Raw genomic sequence first — 24,798 nt, forward strand, 5'->3', positions numbered from 1 at the left:
AGCAGGGAGTCAAGGGAGGGTCTTCTCCAAGCCTGCGGCTTCTGCCCTGGCCACTCTGCGGCTCGCCTGCGTGCAGCAATGGTCCCCCCCCGCTCCCGGTGACAGCACAGTGGAACGGGAAAGTTACCGTTAATGCGGCAAGAAACAAAGCAGCTCTGCTGAGGAACCTGTGGCAGCAGATTGCCCAGTATCTCCATGAGAGTTTCCTGGAGCTCTCTGAGGGAGATTTCCGTGAAGTGAGGGAGTCTATCAACAGCCTGTTCCACAGCTCAGAATAGTCATGCGGTGGGAGACAAGCCTGCTTTCTGCATCCCTCCTGCCCCCAACAAATCGCTTCAGCAATTCCCCAAATCAGATCCACTTACCAGGGGCCTCCTCTCCTCTTTGCGCTTTGCCAAAGTGCTGTGACTGGCTAGGCTCCTCTGGGGTAGAAAAGAGCTCCCGACTGCATGCATCTCTGGCCTCTGAGCCATCCTCTGGGTCCCTTCCCCCTCTTCATCTAAAATTTCCTCCTCCTGGCTCGGTCCACTCTCCACTGGCATGTGAGCCAACGAAGTATCCACAGGGGCCTTCGCAGTGGAGATGGGGTCGCCACCGAGTATCGCGCCCAGCTCTGTGTAGAACCGGCAGCTGGTGGGCGCAGCACTAGAGCAGCAGTTTGCCTCCCGCACCTTGTGGTAGGTGGGTGTTCCGCAGCGCCTTCACTTTGACCCTGCACTGCAATGTGTCCCGGTCATGGCCCCTTTCTGTCATGCATCATGCAATCTGTCCATAGGTATCATAATTCCTATGGCTGGAGCGCAGCTGGGACTTCACAGCTTCCTCTCCTCAAATGCCGATGAGGTCCAGCAGCTTGGGGGGAGGGATAGCTCAGTGATTTGAGCATTGGCCTACTAAACCCAGGGTTGTGAGTTCAATCCTTGAGGGGGCCACTTAGGGTTCTGGGGCAAAATCAGTACTTGGTCCTGCTAGTGAAGGCAGGGGGCTGGACTCGATGACCATTCGGGATCTCTTCCAGTTCTATGAGATAGGTATACCTCCATATATTAAAATATTATATTATTAAAGCTTGGCATTGCTCCAAGCGGGGGATCTCCTGGTGCGTGGAGCAGGCATGGCCACCTGGAAAGATGCGCTGAGACCACTGCACACATCACTGAGCAAAGAGGAAGGGGACATTCAAATTTGCAAAGGAATGTGTGGGGTGAGGATGATGGTTGGTCACCTGAGGGCAGGGCAGTAGAGTTCAAACCGATGGCCAGAGAAGTGAGAACAGGCATTGTGGGACACCTCCCGGAGGCCAATTGCAGCGCTGTAACCGCCACGGTGTCTACACTGGCACTGCAGCGCTGTAGCCCCGGCGCAGAAAGCTCTACGCCTCTCGTCAGGGTGTTTTTTTTAGAGCGCTACAACTGCGTAGTTTCTGCACACTAAGTGGCTTGGCAGTGTGTACACCTCGGGAGTTACAGTGCAGAAAGCCGCTTTACTGCGCATAAACTTGCCAGTGTAGATGGGGCCTTAGTGTGGAATGTGAGTTCCTCAGAGAGGTGCTTCTCCCAGCTTGTGCCCCTGGGGCAGGGAGTTGGTGTTTTGTCTACAAATGGAGGCAGGGTAATTAAGATAAGAAAGGGCTGGTAATTAAATTAAGGATCTGGAAGTCTTTAGGTGAACCTGAATATGTAGTTCTTGAGCCTATACATATAAGAGGTGTAACTCTGGATTAGATGGCTCAGATATTTAAGTATAAAGTGTATAGTTATTGACCACACATGTTATCACATGTTCATTGTGATGTTAATATCTATGAGTGGAGGCACTGATGGCAATAGTTTTACTTGATTAAGGACTAGAAGATTTGACCCTCTTACTTTTTTTCAAGAGGAAGAGCTGCCCAGAGCTCCTGTGCCTGTTTATTTTCCTTTCCTGCCTGCAGTGGCCCTCATATACCTCAGAAGTCTCAATTTTTTTCTCAACTTTAAAACGTGGAATTTTCTTGGTGTTTAATTTAAAATATTCTCCTGTGGAAACTGCAACTCAGTCACCGTAGTGTTGTGTTTAAGACCCTTCTGGAAAATAGCTAGCCTTTAAACAGAAGCTGTGATTTTGTTATGAGAGTCATGATAATTATTGTTTTCTTAAAGCCCCAGCTCCTGGAGTCAAGTGATATGTGATGATTTCAGCCTTCAGTCTTAAAGAAAAATGAAGTTTCTAGCCCTTGTGGCTCTGGAGAAAGCTTCAAAATGTGACCCCAGCGCACCCTAAAGGCTCAAAAAGCAGAATGTAAATAAAAAGAACACCAAATATATTATTTTTACATAATCTTAAAGCCAATCTCATGATTTTTGGTGAGCCTGATTCATGATTTTTGAACATATGGGGTTGGCAATACTATGAAAGTGACTTGAAATTGTCCATTTCACTCCTGTTTAAAGTCAGTTTCTAGTCTATTATTTGTAGTGGGGTAACATCCCTAGAGCCCCAGGCAGATGTGGTATAACTCACAGGGCCTTGCCCTAGTAGGATGTTTCCAAAAGTTAAATGATCTATTCCAAGCTTGATGAACAGCAAAAAAAGTAATAGAGAGTAATCTAGATTTTTCTACAATTGTTTCAATCGTCGTATTCAAGAGTTAGTAACAAAGTAAGAATATACATTAAATGTTTAAACCTAACCTGTGTCCCTTTTTACACAAAATGTCAGAACATGTTAGTATTAGAGCTGAGTAGGTCTAACACTTATTTAATTTTCTTTCTTTATATAGGAATTAGAAAATATTGTCTAACAGGAGCACTGTATCTAAGTTATTAGCTGCAAAAAAACAAGAGTTTTCAAAATTGCCCAAGTAGCCTCTGGAATCATGGTTAAAGTTGCCCCCACCCCATCAAAATCTGAAATGGCACCCTGGGTGTGACCTAGGCTACTGGGGGGGGGAGTGAACCTTTAAATTGTGCCCCCCGCTCTCAGCAGGTAGTCATCTCTGGCAGAAGCCCCTAGCCCCACCACCGCAGGGCAGAAGCGCCGAACTCCCCCCTCTCAGTCTGTTAGGCAGAAAATGGGCAGGTGTAGGGGGCTCCACAATCTTCACCCTGACTGTAAAAGAGCCATAGTTTGGCTCCCCTGGTATATACCCTACATGGCTCTCTACACATCCAAGCAGTGCCTCCCATGACCACACTGCTATTTGCAGCAATATAATGTCCTGCTGCCAGAGCCCTTCCTCACTATGATGAAAGGCTCTGACAGCCCCTCTGGGAGGGAGGAGGCAGCAGGGAAAAGGAAAGGACTGCCAGAGACTTTCACTGCAGTGTGTAGCTACACGTACCCTACACACCTCTGCAAGTGTAGACAAGGTCTACGTTTTCTTTTTCGTTCTTTCATCCCATTACTTGTAGTCATGCCATCTTGGACTACAATGAACCATTTCCCTCCCTCCACCCTAAATGCTTACACTGTGAAATATTTGTAGACGGTTACATATCTTTTTTTCTTATTCCCAGTCATCAATTAGCCAAGCTGTAAGTGTTTAATTATTTTCCTCCTAAAACAGTTTAAGGAGTTGGTAGGAACAAATGGAGAGGTGAAGGGTGAATAAGATTGGAAGGTCAAGGAGAGAGCCCTCCACTCACCCTACCTGTCAAATGTAATTTCTTTATGCAAAGTTGACCCCTGCCTTTGCTCTGCCAACAATGCTGGGCTTGATTACATCATTTTTTCCCCCACAAACACATTCATACATTCCTGCATACCATCCCTTGTGAATTGGAAGAATTCTCCATAACATTTCATAAAGCCACCACTTTATTCTTTTTTAAATTCCTCAAAACCTGCTGTTCTCATGATGCCTACAAATGATGGCTCTCTGGCATTGGCTACCGATCAGCCTCCTATTACTATGTTGACCACTGAGACACCTTACTTAGGCCTTGTTTACACTTACTGGGGGTTCGATGTGCGGCGATCGATGCATTGGCCGTTGATTTAGCAGGTCTAGTGAAGACCTGCTAAATCGACCGCAGATCGCTCTCCTGTCGACTCCTGTACTCCACCTGAACGAGAAGCACAAGGGGAGTTGACAGGAGAGCGTCTCCAATTGACATTGCATTGTGTGGACCCCACTTTAAGTCGATCTAAGTACGTCGACTTCAGCTATGTTATTCACGTAGCTGAAGTTGTGTAACTTAGATTGATCTCCCCCTGTGGTATAGACAAGGCCTTCTGCATCTTTATTGTAAGCTTTGCAATTGGAGCATGTGGGTGAGATTTTCAAACTTCCACACAGTGTGAACCCCAGCCGAAATGCTTCTAATTCCACTGCTTCTGGTTCTTCTGCTGGGAGCCCTGGAGATGGGCATAGAGGTGCTGGGGAAGATGGGCCCGGACCATGGAAGGGCCCTGGCAAGAGGCAGGGTTCCCAGAAGGAAGGAGTTCAAGGAAAAGACGCTCAGAAGACAGGGAGAGTAACTGTCTCCCTTACAAGTTCTCCCGCGTAGTTTGATACTCTCGTTATGGAGATATCCCCAAAGAACGACCATACGGTGTAATTTGTTTTTGTTTTGTATTTCTGTAGTATTGAGTTTGGATTCTTTTTTTCCATATCATTCTGCGTGCATTCAGCTAGGAAATATGTCAGCACGTTTGCAGCCTGGTCGTTTTTGTGCTCATTTGTTGGTATTTTAACAGAACATAACTTGCCCTTATCATGTATATTCTAATACAGAATGCTAGGTAAATAATAATAATTTTCCTTTTTGTTCATAAGTTTTGTTTTGAAATATCTTTATGCTCTAAATTTCAGGAAGTTACATTTGGTATTTCGTAATTCTTCAGGCTAGGAACTTGGAACTCTTTTTCTTTTATTTTTTTCAACAGCAAACAAAATTCAGCTTCTTTTTCAATTCTAAAGGCTGGCATGTCTGCAAATGTCATCCTAAAATATTCCTCACATTGTGCTAATGGCGCATTCACCAATAAAGAAATTGTTACATTGTGTTATGAAAGTGTTTTGTTTTATATAGCACAATGCTGCCACCTGATGGGAGAAAAGAAGTAGGACAACCTGTGTTTATGCTTATTAAAATTTTATATCATGTATTCCAAAGTGTGGCATACATGGCAATTCTCAGTACACATTATGGACTTCACCAGCTGCCTTTGGTAAAGAAGTAATTTGTATAAGCTTGTTTCTTAAAACGCAAAAATAAGACTTTTTAAATGCATTTATTTTTTATTTTGGAAAATCAACAGGATAATTGGAAGCCTAGCATTGCTTTTGTTGTTGGGAACAAAATTGAGGATGAAGTCCACACACAAGCCTTGTCTCTTGCTGTGCAGGTGCCACAGCGGAAGCTCTTCAGTGAGGTATCGTGGGAAGGAATTTCGGGACAGGTATTTAAAATGGTTTATTATTAAAACCTCTTGAAGACTTGGTAGCCTTTTTCTCCTTAGCCACAAGTGTTGCTGTGTTAATTTAAAATTAATAGATTAGTTTAAATAAGAAAACAACCCTATTAGGTAAGCTAGTCCATCCTGTGTCAATGCACTGTAGTCCAGGGCTTTGTCCAGACTAGTTTTAAATGTCCAAAGTGATGGAGCTTTCACCACATCCCTTAGAAGATTATGCCACAGTCTAATATATCTTACTGTCAGGAAATCTGAGAGTAATCAAGAAAAAAATGATGAAGATAATAAACACAGTACTGTACTTTGCTTTTCTTACAGATCATGGAAGCTGGAAATCAAAAGGGAAAAAAGGTTAAAGAGGTGCCTATGTATTATGAGGTAGGTTAAAGCACTTATTGCAGAGGCAAAGTTTTTATTGCTTTTTTAAATAATTGAGCTAAATACCTCTAATTAGTTATGTTTTGTATATCTGAGTAAAAAATGACTCTTGTCCACTGGATACAGCTTTTAAAAACATTTCTGTTGCCAAGATGCCAAAACTGCTTCCTTTTTGTTGCATCTTAATCAGTCCATATGAACTATTTGTAGAGAAAGCAAATGAGGAGCAAGGTACCTTCTGGGACATGGATTTCTTTATGATGCTTGTAATATATTCTCTGGGTATATTTTAATGGTGTTTCCATGAATTATCGAGATATAGAGCTGGGATCTATTCTCCCAAATGTTTTCAAGTACATAAAAGGTTGTTACAAGGAGGAGGGAGAAGAATTGTTCTTCTTAAGCTCTGAGGATAGGACAAGAAACAATGGGCTTAAATTGGAGCAAGGGAGGTTTAGGTTGGACATTAGGAAAAACTTCCTAACTGTCAGGATGGTTAAGCACTGGAATAAATTGCCTAGGGAGGTTGTGGAATCTCCATCATTGGAGATTTTTAAGAGCAGGTTGGACAAACACCTGTCAGGAATGGTCTAGATAATACTTAGTCCTGCCATGAGTGCAGAGGACTGGACTAGATGACCTCTCGAGGTCCCTTCCAGTCCTATGATTCTGTGTTCGCAGCAGTTGACATGCTTAAACCCTCCTGCATCAATGAGAAAATAGAACTCTAGAATGCAGCATTGATGCTCTAGAGTCTAGACAGAGCTTAGTGTTTGTGTAACAGCTACTTGATATAAAGTTCTAAATTGGTTGACCCAGTGGGGTATATCTGAACGGTTAGTAAGCTTGCTTAGTACAAAGAGGACTTCCTTTTATTCTACCTTGTAAATGTTTAATTTACAGTTTGTGAGCGCCTATAAAATCCTGTGATTAATTAAAAGATTTTAAAATTTTCTCAGCCAGTTTTATGGCCCTGCAGACCTTGGACATAAAGATTTTTGGATTGCTGTAAAAAGAACTTGTTTACATTTTAACTCAGTGATGACTAATAAACTTTTTATATGTCTTAGGTTTTGGTAGATTTTATAACAGGTCGTTTTAGTTGTAGTGTGTTTTTCAGTAATGCTGCATTACTATCTGAACAAGTCCCATTGGAATTATTTACAATTGACATGACTGTGAATTTTATGGAATTAACCCTCTCCATTCTGGACTAGCCTCCCAGGCAATCTTATTCTATACTATCTGGGATGTAAAACCCTTTCAGTCCTTCTGATAGAAGGATTTTAAAGTTTGGCCCTAAGCAGAACCTTTTCATGATACCTGTATTTAATTACTAGGAGCAGTTTACTTGTGGACTGGATACTTATGAATTTCAGCTGTCAATGCTGTGTCTCATTAGCTCCTTACTTTATTACTCTGTTTTTTTAAAATGGAGAATATAAAATGCCTGTTCTGACCTTTTGCCTGGATCCTGTTTCCGGTCTGGCTGTAGCAAATTAAAAGATTGATCAAGCTGCCACAAGCATAAATTCTGTGAGCTATGGGCAGAATTTTGCTCTACAATATTCACTGAGGGTTCTACTGCAGATTCTGCATTCAAAATTCTCATTGACAGTAATGATAAACAAGTACAGAATGAGTACAGAAGGAAGTACATTATTCATCATGCTAAGATTTCTACACTTTTGTCTCAGCTTCCAGTGAGATTGCAGGTGTGAACTCCTAAAGCTTTAATGATTTTTGAACAGCTACAATATAATGGAACCTGTGCCGGAGTTTAGTGCCTTATTGAGGCAAACTGCACAGGTATTGATGCTACTGATAGTGCTGGCCTTGATACAAACTGCTTCAGTAGAATGGAATTTCCCTTCATCCACTTCAGTGCAGCAGTCTACAGTGCCTGCTTTAACTCAGGAAGATTAAGCTTGTGGTCTCAATGATATCTTGTGGCAATGAGTTCCAGAAGGTAATTATGTGTTGTGTTTAAAAAATGTTTCCTTGGATCAGTTTTAAATTTTCTGCCTCTCAATTTCATTAGGGGAGAGGGATAGCTCAGTGGTTTGAGCATTGGCCTGCTAAACCCAGGGTTGTGAGTTCAGTCCTTGAGGGGGCCACTTAAGGATCGGGGGCAAAAATCAGTACTTGGTCCTGCTAGTGAAGGCAGGGGGCTGGACTCGATGACCTTTCAAGGTCCTTTCCAGTTCTAGGAGATAGGATATCTCCATTAATTTCTTTCTTTCTTTCTTTCTTTATTTATTAAATATCTTCTTGTGCTTGTATTATGTAAGTATTATCCTCATTTTACAAATTGGAAGACAGAGGCACTATAGCCTGATCTATAGATTATGGATAAAAATTCCCAGTTATCACTTTGAGGGTTGACAGGTTCTTGTCCCAAGATCAGGCCCAGTATTATTAAAATTATTATATAGTTGGGAACCCCAATGTGCACAGTTGCAACATTCACACTATAGGAATATGTCTATGTTTACATATAATTTATGAATACATTTAGCACACTCACAAACACTCTAACTCAGTAAGGTAGATTGCAGAACAACCTGCAATGTTAGTCATTATCTTCCTCATCAGCGTCACCTTCCTCCTCTTTACCAGTGGCCATCATTCTGTCACCTCCCAAAGGCTACATCTCTCTCTCCTCCTGCCCACAGGCTGGGATGCCACTTTTATAATATGTTATGCTGATGCTACCATGTCTAATGCATATTCAGTAGGGGTATTTCCCTTCTTCCTTATTTGTATTTCCTCCCCTTACTAATGTTGAGATGTCCTTCTTCTATATGTTAGTAGATTCATGATTTCAACTCATTATCATATACCTCAATTCGTTGCCATGGCACTTTTGTTGTTGGATGTTCTCTCCAAAACTTTCCAAAAGCTGGTGTTAGCTCATGTTTCTGTGGTTGGCTGATGTCATTATGGGCAAAATTCCACCTTACACTCTACTTCCAGTTCCCCAAAACACAGGGGTTACCGTTGGACCATTTATCTATACCAAAGTCCATAGGCCTTAAGCCTCATGCTAACAGCTGAAGTCAATGCCTTACAGGATATAAGCCTGTAGGTTCCCTGAATATAATAAAGGCAGAATAAAGGCAAGGCAGTGAATATAGTAAAGACAAGATAGCCCTATAGGCTACAGCACAAAGAGTGCAAAGGTTAAATCTACAAAGGTGCATAGTTGCTACACCTAATTCCTAGGCTCCCAGCCACCTAGTGGAATCTTGAGTAGGTACCTAAGGTCCCCGTACAATGCATGGGGAGAGTTAGGTGCTTAAGAAAGAGATCTTCAGAAGCCAGAAAGCTGAGCGAGGAGCCACCTAATTCAGCCAGCAGTGAAATGCATAGGAAAGGGGTGGGGTGTCGGCCCAGATCTACAAAGGTATTTGGATGCCTACTTCCTGGTGTTTTGGGCCTTAGGCACTTGACTTACAGGCCAGAGGGAGATGCCTATCTCTGCTTGGAATTGTCAGCTGTGAACCCTCTCCTGGAGTGAGGTGCCTAAGCCAGGTCAGCCATTTTGGTAATCCATGCCCTAGCAGACAGAGAGTAAAGAAAGAGCTCTACCCAAAAGCCTGGTAGTTAAGGCACTCCCTGGGATGTGATGTGAGAGACTTGGGTTCAAGTCCCTGTTCTGGAGCATGGGTCCGTACATCCCAGGTGAGTGCCCTAACCACTGGGCTGTGAGGTGTTTTGGACACACTCAGCTACCTGGTGTGTGAAGCAGCAGCCCGATCCTCTAGGTCAGTGGTTCTCAAACTCTGGGTCAGGACCGCAAAGTGGGTCGTGACCCCATTTTAATGGGGTCTCCAGGGCTGGCATTAGACTTGCTGGGGCCCGGGCTGAAGCCGAAGCCCGAGGGCTTCAGTCCTGGGTGTCGGGGCTCAGGTTACAGACCCTCTGCTCAGGGTTGAAGTCCTTAGGCTTTGCCCCCCCCCCCCCCCCCCCCCCCACACACACGCACCTGCGGCGGCAGGGCTTTGGCCCCTCACCCAGAGTGTCAGGGCTCGGATGGACTCAGGCTTCAGTCCCCCCTCCTGGTGTTGTGTAGTAATTTTTATTGTCAGAAGGGGGTCACGGTGCAATGAAGCTTGAGAACTGCTGCTCTAGGTGTGCTCTGAGAATGTCTACAGGAATGGGCCCTGCCAGTGAGATAGGCAGGGGAACACCTAGTTTCAGAATTCTGCTTCGGAGCCTCTAGAGATTTGACTACAGCGAGGGCTGTGAGCACTTTGTCGGTGTAGTGCAAGGTCAGGGCTTAGGTGGCTTTGCATATGCCCACTATCAGAAATTTAGGAGTCTATAGGGTTAGGCAGCTGCTGAGTGGTAGTTTTGTGAATGTCAGTGGTGTGGAAATGGAGGATTTAGGCACTTAAAGAGGCAGTAAGGTACTTATACACCTTTGTGGATCTAGTCCTAAATGACAGATCCAGGGTCACAAAATGAATCAATAGTAGAACTGGGATTAGAAACCAGGAGGCCTGACTTCTAGTCCTTTGCTCATTCCAGCAATAAACTAAATGTGCATTAGAACATGTCCCTCCTAAACATGACAGATAGAGAAATAATGACCTTTTCCTTTTATATGGGTTTAAAATTACAACAGACATAACAAGTCAGATTAATCTGTCCTGTAATGTTTCCCACCAAACAGTATATAAAATGTTTGTATGTTGTATATGTATTATTTATGTATTATTATTCACATATCTATTTTATTGGAATATTTTGGCAGCTTTCTATTATAGGCATAGCTGGTAATGTCACATGTAATTAAAGTTATCCAACACTTCCAGTATAAGACACTTACAGCTTTGTCAAACCCCTGTTACGTGTCTGCCTCAGGCTTAATTTTTTTTTTTTTTTTTTTTTTTTTTGAAAGCTCCAGCAAAAATGGTTCAGCTGGTTCCAAGAATAGGATTAGGGAAAACATGTGTTATGATCATGTTAAAAATTCTGGTGACCTTCTCTTTGAGAAGACCACATGCTTTGGAGTGGAGACTTGAAATTTGGCAGGGGGATGGCCTTTGCCTTTTGCCATCTTTGTGAAAATCTGCCTACTTCAAAAAAAATCTCAATTTGCACATGCTCAGTAGAGACTTGTTAGAGCTTTGCAGCTACATTCTGCAAGATTCCATCTGCACTGAGCATGCTCCAGCCCAGGGCTGAGAATGAATTTCCCTACAATTGCTGCTTCTGGCTGTGGTGGACCAGAGCGAGGCCAGGAACCCAAACTGGGAGCAGGGAGACTGTCTCTTTTGCTGGCAATGCTTCTCCTGCTAGTGCCTAAGTAGTATGGAGAAGGAAGTCCTGACACAAATGCAGAAGGGACAGAAGTCAGACCTGGGGGAGGTAGCATGACAAGGAACCTGGAGAAGGGGGTGAAGATAACTGGCTCTGTGGATGAGGGGAAAGCAGTGGATGTGTTATTCCTTGACTTTAGCAAAGCTTTTGATACGGTCTCCCACAGTATTCTTGCCGCCAAGTTAAAGTAGTATGGGCTGGATGAATGGACTGTAAGGTGGATAAAAAGCTGGCTAGATCGTCGGGCTCAACGGGCAGTGATCAATAGCTCCATGTCTAGTTGGCAGCCGGTTTCAAGCGGAGTGCCCCAAGGGTCGGTCCCGGGGCTGGTTTTGTTTAATATCTTTATTAATGATCTGGAGGATGGTGTGGACTGCACTCTCAGCAAGTTTGCAGATGACACTAAACTGGGAGGTGTGGTAGATACACTGGAGGGTAGGGATCAGATACAGAGGGACCTAGACAAATTAGAGGATTGGGCCAAAAGAAACCTGATGAGGTTCAACAAGGACAAGTGCAGAGTCCTGCACTTAGGACGGAAGAATCCTATGCACTGCTACAGACTAGGGACCGAATGGCTAGGTAGCAGTTCTGCAGAAAAGGACCTAGGGGTCACAGTGGACGAGAAGCTGGATATGAGTCAACAGTGTGTTCTTGTTGCCAAGAAGGCTAATGGCATTTTGGGCTGTATAAGTAGCGGCATTGCCAGCAGATCGAGGAACGTGATCGTTCCCCTTTATGCGACATTGGTGAGGCCTCATCTGGAGTACTGTGTCCAGTTTTGGGCCCCACACTACAAGAAGGATGTGGAAATATTGGAAGGAGTCCAGCGGAGGGCAACAAAAATGATTAGGGGTCTGGAGCACATGACTTATGAGGAGAGGCTGAGGGAACTGGGATTGTTTAGTCTCCAGAAGAGAAGAATGAGGGGGGATTTGATAGCTGCTTTCAACTACCTGAGGGGGGGTTCCAAAGAGGATGGAGCTCGGCTGTTCTCAGTGGTGGCAGATGACAGAACAAGGAGCAATGGTCTCAAGTTGCAGTGGGGGAGGTCTAGGTTGGATATTAGGAAACACTATTTCGCTAGGAGGGTGGTGAAGCACTGGAATGCTTTACCTAGGGAGGTGGTGGAATCTCCTTCCTTGGAGGTTTTTAAGGCCTGGCTTGACAAAGCCCTGGCTGGGATGATTTAGTTGGGAATTGGTCCTGCTTTGAGCAGGGGGTTGGACTAGATGACCTCCTGAGGTCCCTTCCAACCCTGATATTCTATGATTCTATGTCCCTGGAGGATTTCCGCTCCATCCCCAGACACGTTAACAGACTTTTCCAGTAGCTGTACTGGCCGCGAATGCCAGGGCAAATTAATCATTAAACACACTTGCTTTTAAACCATGTTTTATATTTACAAAGATACACTCACCAGAGGTCCCTTCTCTGCCTTCAGGGTCCGGGAGCACGCCTTGGGTGGGTTCAGGGGTTACTGGCTCCAGATCCAGGGTGAGAAATGGATCCTAGCTGTTGGGGAAACCGGTTTCTCCGCTTCCTTGGTGTGAGCTATCTTCAACCTCCTCCTCATCATCATCCTCGTCCCCAAAACCCACTTCCGTATTGCGTCCTACTCCATTAACGGAGTCAAAGCACAGGATTGGGGTACTGGTGGCTGCACCCCCTAGAATGGCATGCAGCTCATCATAGAAGCGGCATGTTTGGGGCTGTGACCCGGAGCGGCCGTTTGCCTCTCTGGTTTTTTGGTAGGCTTGCCTGAGCTCCTTAATTTTCACTGCTGCGAGTCCCTGTTATAGCCTCTGTCCTTCATGCCCTTGGAGATTTTTTCAAATGTTTTGGCATTTCGTTTACTGGAACAGAGTTCAGCTAGCATGGATTCGTCTCCCCATACAGCGATTGGATCCCGTACCTCCCGTTTGGTCCATGCTGGAGCTCTTTTGCGATTCTGGGACTCCATGGTCACCTCTGCTGATGAGCTCTGCATGGTCACCTGTGCTGATCAGCTCGCAACACTGGCCAAACAGGAAATGAAATTCAAAAGTTCATGGGACTTTTCCTGTCTACCTGACCAGTGCATCTGAGTTGAGTGTGCTGTCCAGAGCGGTCACAATGGAACACTCTGGGATAGCTTCCGGAGGCCAATACCGTCGAATTGCGTCCACACTACCCCAAATTCGACCCGGCAAGGCCAATTTCAGCACTAATCCCCTTGTTGGAGGTGGAGTAAAGAAATCGATTTTAAGAGCCCTTTAAGTCGAAAAAAAGGGCTTCGTCGTGTGGACGGGTGCAGGGTTAAATCGAGGTAACGCTGCTAAATTCAACCTAAAATCGTAGTGTAGACCAGGTCTGAGCTGCTTGCACACCAAGAGTGGAAAGGATCTATGCAACACGTCTTGAAGAACAACAGTTACAGGAGGTCAGTAACTACTTTTTCCTTTGTAAGCTACAAATAACTGCTATTATTTGAATGGGAGTTATTCAAATTCTTTAGTGGGAGAAAAGGGGTCCTGGCTATTGCTAGTAACCCAAATTCATTGCTAGTTTGGTTATGTTTGTAAAATAAATTCAGTCTTAGTCTAGTCCATAGTGGACAAGTGTCCACAATCTCAAAACCACCATCATAGGTGGTATTTAACCCCTTGTTAGCAGTTTCACCAGAAAAGGCTTTGGAGACTGAATTCCTCTCTTCCCATTGAGCCAATCCTCATGGCAGGGGGAGGGGAGGATGGGTCAGTACTTGCTTTGTGGATAAATAGAGGACCTTGTAGCTGACAAGAGGATTTAGCCATATAATGTGGATTAATTCTAATGAGATTTGGGTGGCTAAAGTCCCTAGACACTCTTGAAAATCAGCCTCATTCTCTAGCTCTAAATTTGCCATCATTCCTGAGCTGCCATAGAGACAGACACTATAGAAACAAGTATAAAATCAAAATAAGGACCCTCAACCATTTGGGGTTTTTTAAACAGCAGAGGTTACTTAGCAGAAGAGTTGTCAACTCTTCAGACAGATAGTGGGCTGTCGTATTACGGCTGCCAATGCTAACACCAACCCTCTTTATGTTCTATAAAATATCAATGCATACTTGGTATTTTATTAAGATTGTCTCATTTTAGCCTTTCCCTAACAATTTTTTCTCTTCCAACCTTTTATTAAGAAAAGCAGCATATAAACACTGGTTAATGTTTTACCTGTATATCTAGCTCACTCTGAGAAATGAGAATATATTCTCTTAAAAACAAAAACTTCCATGTGTTTTTTAACTTTAGCTGTGGTGGTATTGAAGTTGGGGGTTTTTTGGGGTTTTTTTGGCTTATGCTTTGAGAAACCATCAGGCAAATTGTGTGCTGTCTGCAGCAAGTCACGTACATTTCTCTGTAAGCACTAATAACGTGCTCTGGCAGGGGCAGCGGGATCTTTGCGTTTACTAGTCACACACACAACAGATTTTTCCTCCTGTCACTTCCAAGGCAAAAAACAATATTTAAGATATTGGGGGCTTCCACAGAGTAGTAAAACACAGCAATAAAACAGCCCAAGTGGAAAATATGCAATAAACTTTGCCAGAAAATAAGTGATTTTAAAGTAGTCTTCCTTTAGAAGACCAAGCATTTCTTTCAACTAGCAGTTTGCTAGGTCTGTCTTGAAAGTAGATTCAATAGGTTAGGGGTAGTAACCTAGGGATTCCGTCTAGGGTTAATAGGCCTTTCAAAGTGCCTGTGATACAAGGGATACTTCTGTCAGAGGACATTGGTTTTACACTGGAACAGAGCATGTACTTCTAGTGACAGATGCTGTTATTGTCTTCTGAATGTATATGAAAGTATGTACAGCTACATCACTCCAATCCTCACACACTGCACTGGCACCTTTTTCACTTAACAAACCAGTTAAAAATAGCACTTCTACTTAAATATCTTTCATGGTCTTTCTCCAGCCAGACTTAAATACCTTGTGTCTCTTTACTCCTCCCTCCAATAAATCCTGTGTTCATCTGATGCTGCCTTTCTCTCTGTCTCTTGCTATGTCTTCATTGTCAACAAAAACAGTTTGTTGTTTTACGTCGAGATAGATATCATGAGTTAGCTATTGCAGCATGTAAAATCCTAGTGGGGATAAGATTACCTTGATACAACTAATGGAAGTAAACCCCAGGTGAAGAGTATAGCCATCCTGCGTTAGCTATCTTGATGGAAAAGCACAACGTATTTAACAATGATGATATTGCTTTTGAGGTAGGGAGTGTTTTCAAGCCAGGTGTTGAGGTTGGTTGCTTTCATTGAAAGGTGAGTTTGACAGTGTTTGGCATCTAGGAGGGAGTTGGATTCTCTCATTGAGAGAAAACGAGGGAGTGTTTAGCAGTCAAAAGGAGGCCAGGTATGTCACTGAGGAAATGAAGGTCAGGAGTAGAGCTGGTTGGAACATTTTTGACATAATTTTTGTTGTTGAAAAATGCTGTTAAGCTGAAATGTTTCATGGAAACCTTTTGATGGGAAGGTTTCTGAAGTCTAGGGTGGTCTCTCCAGTCAGTTGGAGAGAGAGGGTGAGAGAGTTGAATCAAAACCCTGGCTTTTTCAATCTAAAAATGGATGTTTTTACAACAATTCTGTTTTGCAAAAATGTTCAAAAGGTTTTGGTTTTCTTCCAGTGTGGAATGGAAACAAAATTTCCAAACCTTGAAAGTTATTGTGAAACAGAATTGTCATTTTCCAGTCAGCTCTAGTTGGGAGGGTTTAAAGTAGCCAGGAAGAGAGGCAGGTGCTACCACTGGGGTGTGATTTGGTAGGTCTTGACAGCCAAGAGGGCTTGGGTATGGTCATTGCATGAAGATGAGAATTTAGTAACCACAAAAGGGTCAGGTATTTTCACTGAAGGAAGTTGAGGGGCTTGTGAAGGTTTGGCAGCTGGCTGGGGTGAGGAGCCATCACTAAATGGGGGGGAGGGATAGCTCAGTGGTTTGAGCATTGGCGTGCTAAACCCAGGCTTGTGAGCTCAATCCTTGAGGGGGCCATTTAGGGATCTAGGGCAAAAATCTGTCTGGGGATTGATCCTGCTTTGAGCAGGGGGTTGGACTAGATGACCTCCTGAGGTCCCTTCCAACCCTGATATTCTATGATTCTAAATGGAGGAGGTTCAGAAAGATTTGGCAGCTAGGTATGTGGTTTCCTTTTAATGAAGGAAATTAAATGAAAAAACTATTAAATAAATAACGCTGAGATTTATGTATGTATAAATTTTCAATCAGGAAGTTCAAAAGCAGGCCATATTGCACTCAGATATTGGTTTCCAATTCTGTTCTTGCTGTTTCATGTTTTTCACTGTAAAATTTAGACACAATATTAATAAGCAAAAACATGCATAACTTAAGTTGAAGTTGCTGTTATGTCTGTATAGTAAGGAATATTACAGTTAAAAATAACCTAAACATAAAAGTAAGTTAAGGGAAGGCCACAATTTTCAAATTGTGCACTCAGAAACACAGCCAGCCTTGTACATTTCTATACCCTGAACCCACCTCCACACTACACAAACCACAGCCACTTACCAGGCGTCTCCTCTCCTGGTTCTTGCTTACCGGAGAGCAACTGCTGAGACTGCCTAGACAACTCTGGAGTGCCTCACCGGGTGACCCTGCTGGGAGCTCCACATCATTGTCTAACCCAACTCTTCATCAGTGACTTTGTTCTCTGAGTTAGGTCCTCTTTCTGCCACCTCGAGGCCCGCCGAAGTATCCACGGGGCTCTTGGTGGTGAAGGTGGGGTCACCACCGAGGACAGCCCCCTTAGAACCAGCAGGTTTAAGGTGAAGCACCGGAGTGACAGTTTGCCTTCCTCACCTTACGGTATGCCTGCCTCAGCTCCTTTATCTTCGCTCTGCACTGCAGCGTGTTCCGATCATAGCCCTTTTCGAACAAGCCTCAACACATCTGCCCATAGGTATCAAAATTCCTATAGCTCAAGCATAGCCGGGACTGCAGTCTCCTCTCCCCATATACTGATCAGATCCAGCAGCTCCACAGTGGTCCAAGCGAGAGAGCGTTTGCTGCGATAACCCCTATAGTCAACGGGGAAGATGCGATGAGACCTCTCCACGCTGAGCCAACAGGAAATGGAATTTCAAAAATTCCTGCGGCTTCTAAGAGGGAGGGGAGCATGGTTATTTACCTGGTTGCAGGGCAGTGCAGTTCAAACTGCTGACCAGATCGGTCAGATTGGGCATTGTGGGACACCTCCTGGAGACCAAGTAGAGCGATAAATTCAAGTGTGGTGTTTACATTGGCACATTGTCGACAAAAATTTTGTGCAGAAAGCCTTACGTCTCTTGTCGGGGTGGTTTTATTTTGTCGGTGAAACGGCATTTTTACCAACAAAAGTCGCATCGCAGTGTGTACGCATTCACTGTTTTGTCGACAAAACTCTGTAGGGTAGACAAGGCCTCACCAACAGAAGTTGGTCCAATAAGAGATATTACCTCACCCATCTTGTCTCTTTGATTTCTTTATGCATTTTATAGTCAGATTCCTGGCTTGTTTTTGTGGTGGTTTTTATTTATTTATTTATTTATTTATTTTGCAGAACAACAGGGGAGAGGAAAATGTTCAAAAAATAGGAAGCTATAACTTTGTAAAACTACAAAAGTTGGCGGGGGACCCAGGAGCAGGTGTAGCAACCAAAACAGCTTTTAATTCATTTTTTAAAACTGTCTAGGTTTCAAGTTGCCAGTAGTCATTTAATTGGTATGGCTTAATTTACAAGTTCCACAGGAGACCTTGCAAGCTAATAAGCGCCACAAGCAGTTCTTTAACACGGCAAATTGAAATAATAACTTACACAACTCCTTAAATTCAGTTTGAGTTCTCAGTAAGTGACAAGTTCAACAGTGCAGGGTGATTATGAAGAACACAAAACTGTGGATCATAGACAATTTTCATGCTGCTCATGAAATGATGAATTAAGAGTAACAGACTTTCTAAAAATACTTAGATACCCTAATTGCCATTGTGGAAAGATGGATAAAATAAATGTGAAGTTTCTACGCCATGATACTTTTGAGATATGTTCCAAAAAATTAGAAGTCTTTTTTTAAAAGTGAAAAACTGCTTATCTGCGTAGCTGTCTTATCTTTATCATGCCTTTGTGATTCACCTCAAATTTGGCAAGGAAAACAAAAGCTACATTAATAGTCTTTTATGCCCATAGATCTTTTATATTCATGTCAGCAGAAGAAAGTGTTTTATTGGCTTTGGAGGGGAGACACATGTATTACAAGCTTTAGAGGGGAAACACATGTTTTCTCACTCCAAGGAGAAATGCAAATAAAGGAATGTAATGTACGTGCTTTTTGACAGATTTGCATTGGATGTGCATAGTGTTCTACCCTAAAAAAGAATTTATCATATTTTAAATAGTGTAGGATTGTATCATAGCAATCAGCCTTTGTATTTCCTTGAAGCCTTGATAAATTTTTCTTCTGTGTCCAGTTTTTCTTTTATTCTTTTAATTTATTTATTTGTATTTTTAGGGCCATAAGCTTGCATAGCACCTTATAGACAGAACCAAAAATGATAGGTTCTTGACTCCAGGGATTTTACAGTCTAAGGCCTAGAATCTAAAAACTTTAAATATATCCTTAACTTTAAGCATATGACTAGTCATGTTGACCTTCATGGGGCTAGTCATATGCCTAAAGTTAAGCATGTGAATATGTTTGCAGAATCAGGTCCTGAATTATACATAACATTACAGCTGGGGATCAAGGGGGGGAAATGGGAATTGTAGAGAAGACAGAGGCTTAGACAAGAGCAAGGTGGAAGGTGGATATTTCAGAACCATTTCTGCAAATATTAATTACAACTATTCAACTAATTCTCTTCAGCTGTGTTCATGCCCCTTCTAACTAATCCCCTCAAACAGTCTAACACATGAATTTTCAGTGAATTTTAATTGCAGAATATTGTTAGAAGGCAAATTTAAAATTTGTGTTCATGAGTACTCACATTAGAAGCCTTATTCCAAGAATTATGCCCATCCAATCTGTGAACAGAAACAATATTATGTGGCCTATGTGTCCAATCAAACCGACTTGAATTTCAAATATTAACAGTTTGCAGATGAGTTACAAATTAATTATTTGCAGAAAATGTTAGGGAAATAATTGTTTACAAATGAATAAATTAGATTAAATCATGATCAGTTCAGAGACTATTCATGAACAAAACAAGAGGTAAAATTTATCAAATAAATTATTTGTTACATGTTATTTGCCCAGCTCTAGCTATAGGACCGTGAGATCAGTATATGTTCTTCTTTGAATGATTGCACATGTCTATCTCACTGTAGGTGTGTACACCCAGCGCAATGCTGTTGGAGATCTTTTCCCTCAGTGGTACCCCTTGGTTGCTTGAGCACTCTCTGCTGCTGCATGCCACTGTGTGAAGGTATAAAGGGCAGAGCCACCATTGACTCCCCTCAGTTCATTCTTACCACCTGTGATGATTTTTGGAGCGATTACAGCCTTGTTACTGCAAGTTCATCCCTTATTCCTTGTACATATACCTGTTTTTACTTAGAGTAGTTTCATAGTTAGCTAGATAGATTATAGTTAAGATAGTGATTAGTTAGATATAAGTTTCAGAGGGTTTTATGCTGACCAGTTTTATTTTCAGTAACGGTACCAGTGTCATGAGCCATGCCTCAATCTTTGGGGTTTAAATTATACCACTCATGCAGCAAACCAATGCCAGTGAGTGACCCACACCCCAGCTGCCTTAAATACTTGGTGGACTCCCATGTGAATGATAAATATGATCTTTGTAAGGGATTTAAGCTTTGCTCTAAAAAGGACAGAACAGCTCAGCATAAGTGTACTGTTATGGAGGCAGTGCTCTGTCCTCCCTCGAAGCTGTACATTTTGGAGCAGGCACCAGTACATCACCATCAGTTTAAGTGTTCCCTTGTAATTATCTGGGTTGAGTTCTTGATTGTTGTCACCAGTGCAAAGTCAGAGGCACAAAAGACCTCCAGGGACTCACTACCTCCCTCACAGGACAAGACCCATGGTACCTAAGCCTTGTAGAGGCAAGAATTCTGAGAGGAATGCTGAAAGTACTCACTGCCCAGAATACTATTCAACTAAGAAGGGGTTGTTGACTCCGGAGCTTCTGGCAGGTCCGTTGAGACCAGCCCCTGAAGTGCCCACTCCTGCTGCTTCAGGCTATCTCCTGGTATCTCAAAGCCAAAAGGCATTACCAGTACATCAGAGGCATATGCAACTGCTAGAGAGCTACTTAACGTCTTGGTACTGGTTTCCCCAGCAGTGCGGGAAGGACTGAATCCAGTACCAGTACCTAGGAACCCTACTTCAGCTCCTCCAAAGTGTGAGGTGCTGATGCCACCTACGTTTTCCTTACCTTGGAAGACAGTACCATTGAGACGGAAGCCAGCTACAATTTCTCTGGTAATACCATGTCTGGGTTCTGGCGGTCTCGTTCCGATACCAATGAGTTCTGCTTCCCCATTATTGGAAGACTCAGATTCTTCAGCTTCTTCAGACTCAGCAATTGGGTCCTATGTGTCTCAGCCTAGACAGGAGAAACATCCTCAGTCGGAGGCTTATGTCCCATGGTTCCCACAGCGGCTTCAGCAGTGATCACCAGATAAGAGGCAATGGCCTGGTCAGGAATAGGTCCCAGGACCATGTCATTGGCCTTTCTGGACCCTGTGGGATTTCCCCCATCTGCCATGTCATCCCCTTATCCTCCTCAGTCTCTTTTCTCAGGTACCCATTAGGAGCATCGGCACCAGAGACAACATCTTCCTGTCATTGGCACTGGGACCGGTACTGGCAGGTGGAAGCCTCCCTGGTGATTCCTTCAGCAGAGGAGATAGAGTAAACTCTATTTTAATATCCACGTGCTGCTTCTTCCTCATTACCAGATGCAGTGGTTGAAGCAGTGTGTGGTTCTCCCCCCACCAGATGATTATACAGCCCACCAGGACTTACTGAAAAGGGTAGCCACAGACCTGGATATCCATGCAGAGAAGGTCTGTGAGAAATTCCACAAGCTGGTGGATATTTTGGATTCACCAGGACAAAACAGGGTGCCTCTCCTGATCAATGAGACGTTATGAACCCAGTCAAGGTGTTGTGGAAGACTCCATCTTCCGTTCCTGCCACAGCACCTGTCCACACATCTCCCACTGGATTCCTCAGTAGCTGCTGCAGTTAATGAGCAAGAGGGGCAGGGACACCAGGCATCAATACCAAAAGGAAAGGACTCAAAGAAGCTGGATCTCTTTGATTGAAAACTTTATTCTACAAAGGGTCTGCAATTTAGGATTGCAAATCAACAGGCACTCCTTGGTCTGTATGAATTTACCTTGTGGGATAACATATTCAAGTTCCAGGGCAGGTTACCAGACAATAGCAGAAAGGAATTCACTGCGATGGTGGAGGAAGGCAAGTGTCCAGAACAGCCCTTCAGGCCAGCTTGGACGCAGATGACTCAGCAACTCAAGCCATGGCATCTACCATAACTATGAAACAGTGTTCATGGCAGCAGTCATCCAGACAGGTCCAGCAGACCATCCAAGACCTCCCATTTTTTGGACAAGACAGATGATATGCTCTATAGCCTTAAGGATTTTAGGGCACTGCTGAAGTCACTTAGAATCTATATGCAGGTAACGAAAAGGAAGCAGTTCTAGCCACAGCAGATCCACAGATATCTGGGATATCCCAGGACATGTCGAGAAAAAGGGGCAGAAATTACAGGAGGCAACAATCACCATCCTCCTTTTCTACAGTTCCAGGTTCCTCTTGTCCAGCAGCTTCACCCAAACAAGCTTTTTGGTGGGTTGTTCGAGGAAAGAGTTCGAGTTCCCAGAATGTCACCCTTCTGTTCCTGTTTGTTTACCAATCATTTAGCCCACTCCCAAGTGCTTGGTCCCACATCACCTGAGATCAGTGGATCTGGGATACACCCTTCAGTTTTTCTATTTCCCTTCCTGCCCCCCTTCCCTGTCCATTTTCAGGGATCACTCTCACAAGGCTCTCCTTGAGCAGGAGGTGCAGTCTCTCCTCCAAGTTATTTTGTTCCTCGGGGGGGACGGACTTTTGTTCCCACTTCTTTCTTATTCCAAAAGCAAAAGGCAGTCTCAGGCCTATCTTAGGGTATGTCTACACTACAGGATTACTCCGATTTTACAGAATTCGATTTTTGGCAACAGATTGTATAAAGTCGAGTGCATGCGGCCACACTAAGCACATTAATTCGGCGGTGTGCGTTCATAGTACCGAGGCTAGCATCGACTTCTGGAGTGTTGCACTGTGGGTAGCTATCCCATAGTTATCCCATAGTTTCCGCAGTCTCCCCCACTCATTGGAATTCTGGGTTGAGATCCCAATGCCTGATGGGGCAAAAAACATTCACGGGTGGAAAGGGGTAAATGTCGTCAGGCCCCCCTCTCCCTCCCTCCCTCCGTGAAAGCAACAGAAGACAACCGTTTCGCGCCTTTTTTCCTGGGTTACCTGTGCAGATGCCATACCACGGCAAGCATGGAGCCCGCTCAGCTCAACGCAACAGTCATGAACATTGTAAACACCTCGCGCATTATCGTGCAGTTTATGCTGAACCAGAACCTGCAAAACCAGGTGAGGAGGAGGCGGCAACGACAGTGCGGCGACGAGAGTGATGAGGACATGGACACAGAATTCTCTCAAACCACGGGCCCCGGCGCTTTGGAGATCATGGTGTTAATGGGGCAGGTTCATGCCGTGGAACGCCGATTCTGGGCCCGGGAAACAAGCACAGACTGGCGGGACCGCATAGTGTTGCAGGACGATTCCCAGTGGCTGCGAAACTTTCGAATGCGAAAGGGCACTTTCATGGAACTTTGTGACTTGCTTTCCCCTGCCCTGAAGCGCAAGAATACCAAGAAGAGAGCAGCCCTCACAGTTGAGAAGCAAGTGGCGATAGCCCTGGGGAAGCTTGCAACGCCAGACTGCTACCGGTCAGTCGGGAATTAATTTGGAGTGGGCAAATCTACTGTGGGGGCTGCTGTGATCCAAGTAGCCAAAGCAATCACTGAGGTGCTGCTATGAAAGGTAGTGACTCTGGGAAATGTGCAGGTCATAGTAGATGGCTTTGCTGCAATGGGATTCCCTAACTGTGGTGGGGTGATAGATGGAACCCATATCCCTATCTTGGTACCAGACCACCAGGGCAACCAATACATAAACCCCAAGGGGTACTTTTCAATGGTGCTGCAAGCACTGGTGGATCACAAGGAACGTTTCACCAACATCAACGTGGGATGGCCGGGAAGGGTTTATGATGCTCGCGTCTTCAGGAACACTAGTCTGTTTAAACGGCTGCAGCAAGGGATTTACTTCCCAGACCAGAAAATAACTGTTGGGGATGTTGACATGCCTATAGTTATCCTTGGGGACCCAGCCTACCCCTTAATGCCATGGCTCATGAAGCCAGACACAGGCACCCTGGACAGTAGTCAGGAGCTGTTCAACTATAGGCTGAGCAAGTGCAGAATGGTGGTAGAATGTGCATTTGGATGTTTAAAGGGTCGCTAGCTCACTTTACTGACTTGCTTAGACCTCAGCCAAACCAATATTCTCATTGTTATTGCTGCTTGCTGTGTGCTCCACAATCTCTGTGAGAGTAAGGGGGAGACGTTTATGGCGGGGTGGGAGGTTGAGGCAAATCGCCTGGCCACTGATTACGTGCAGCCAGACACCAGGGCGATTAGAAGAGCACACCAGGAAGCACTGCGCATCAGAGAAGCTTTGAAAACCAGTTTCATGACTGGCCAGGCTACGGTGTGACAGTTCTGTTTGTTTCTCCTTGATGAAAATCCGCCCTCTTGATTGACTCATTCCCTGTAAGCCACCCACTCTCCCCCCTTCGATCACAGCTTGCTTTCAAAGGAAATAAAGTCACTATCGTTTAAAAACCATATATTCTTTATTAATTGATTATAAAAATAGAGAGAGAATTGACAAGTTAGGCCAGGAGGAGAGAAGGAAAAGGCCACTTCAAAACTTGTTGAATGACAGCCTTCTGCTTGGGCTATCCGCTGGGGTGGAGTGGCAGGGTGCACGGAGCCTCCCCCCCCCACCATGTTCTTGGGCGTCTGGGTGAGGAGGCTATGGAACTTGGGGAGGGGGGAGGGCGGTTAAACAGGGGCTGCAGTGGCACTCTGTGATCCTGCTGCCGTTTCTGAAGCTCCACCAGACGCCAGAGCATGTCCATTTGATCCCGCAGTAGCCCCAGCGTTGCATCCTGCCTCCTCTTGCTGCCACCTCTCATCTCGAGCATCCCTCCTGTCCTCATGTTCATCCCTCCTGTCCTCACGTTCATTGGCCGCTTTCTTGTACTGTGATACTGTGTCCTTCCACTCATTCAGATGAGCTCTTTCACTGCGGGTTGACTGCATGATCTCAGAGAACATTTAATCTCGCATGCATTTTTTTCACTGCCTTATCTGAGATAGCCTTCGGGACGGAGGAGGGAAGCTTGAAAAATTTGCAGCTGCGGGAGGGAAAAAAGGGAGAGAAGTATTTAAAAAGATACATTTTACAGAACAATGGGTATACTCTTTCACGGTGAACAACACTATTCACATTACATAGCACATGTGATTTTGATACAAGGTCGTATTTTGCATCTT

General features: G+C 44.2%; 1 protein-coding gene across 1 annotated transcript in view; it reads left to right on the top strand.

The window, feature by feature from the left end:
• The window catches only part of SPAG17 (sperm associated antigen 17), a 244,626-nt gene that overhangs the window by 18,562 nt on the left and 201,266 nt on the right, over positions 1-24,798 (top strand). The window contains exons 2-3 of the mRNA XM_026657376.1: positions 5,245-5,385; positions 5,719-5,778. Of these exons, the coding sequence (XP_026513161.1) occupies positions 5,245-5,385; positions 5,719-5,778 (201 nt within the window). The remainder of the gene's footprint in view (positions 1-5,244; positions 5,386-5,718; positions 5,779-24,798) is intronic.

Source organism: Terrapene carolina, unplaced genomic scaffold, assembly GCF_002925995.2.
Source record: "Terrapene carolina triunguis isolate 2854851 unplaced genomic scaffold, T_m_triunguis-2.0 Scaffold242, whole genome shotgun sequence".
Classification (NCBI taxonomy): Eukaryota; Metazoa; Chordata; order Testudines; family Emydidae; genus Terrapene; species Terrapene triunguis.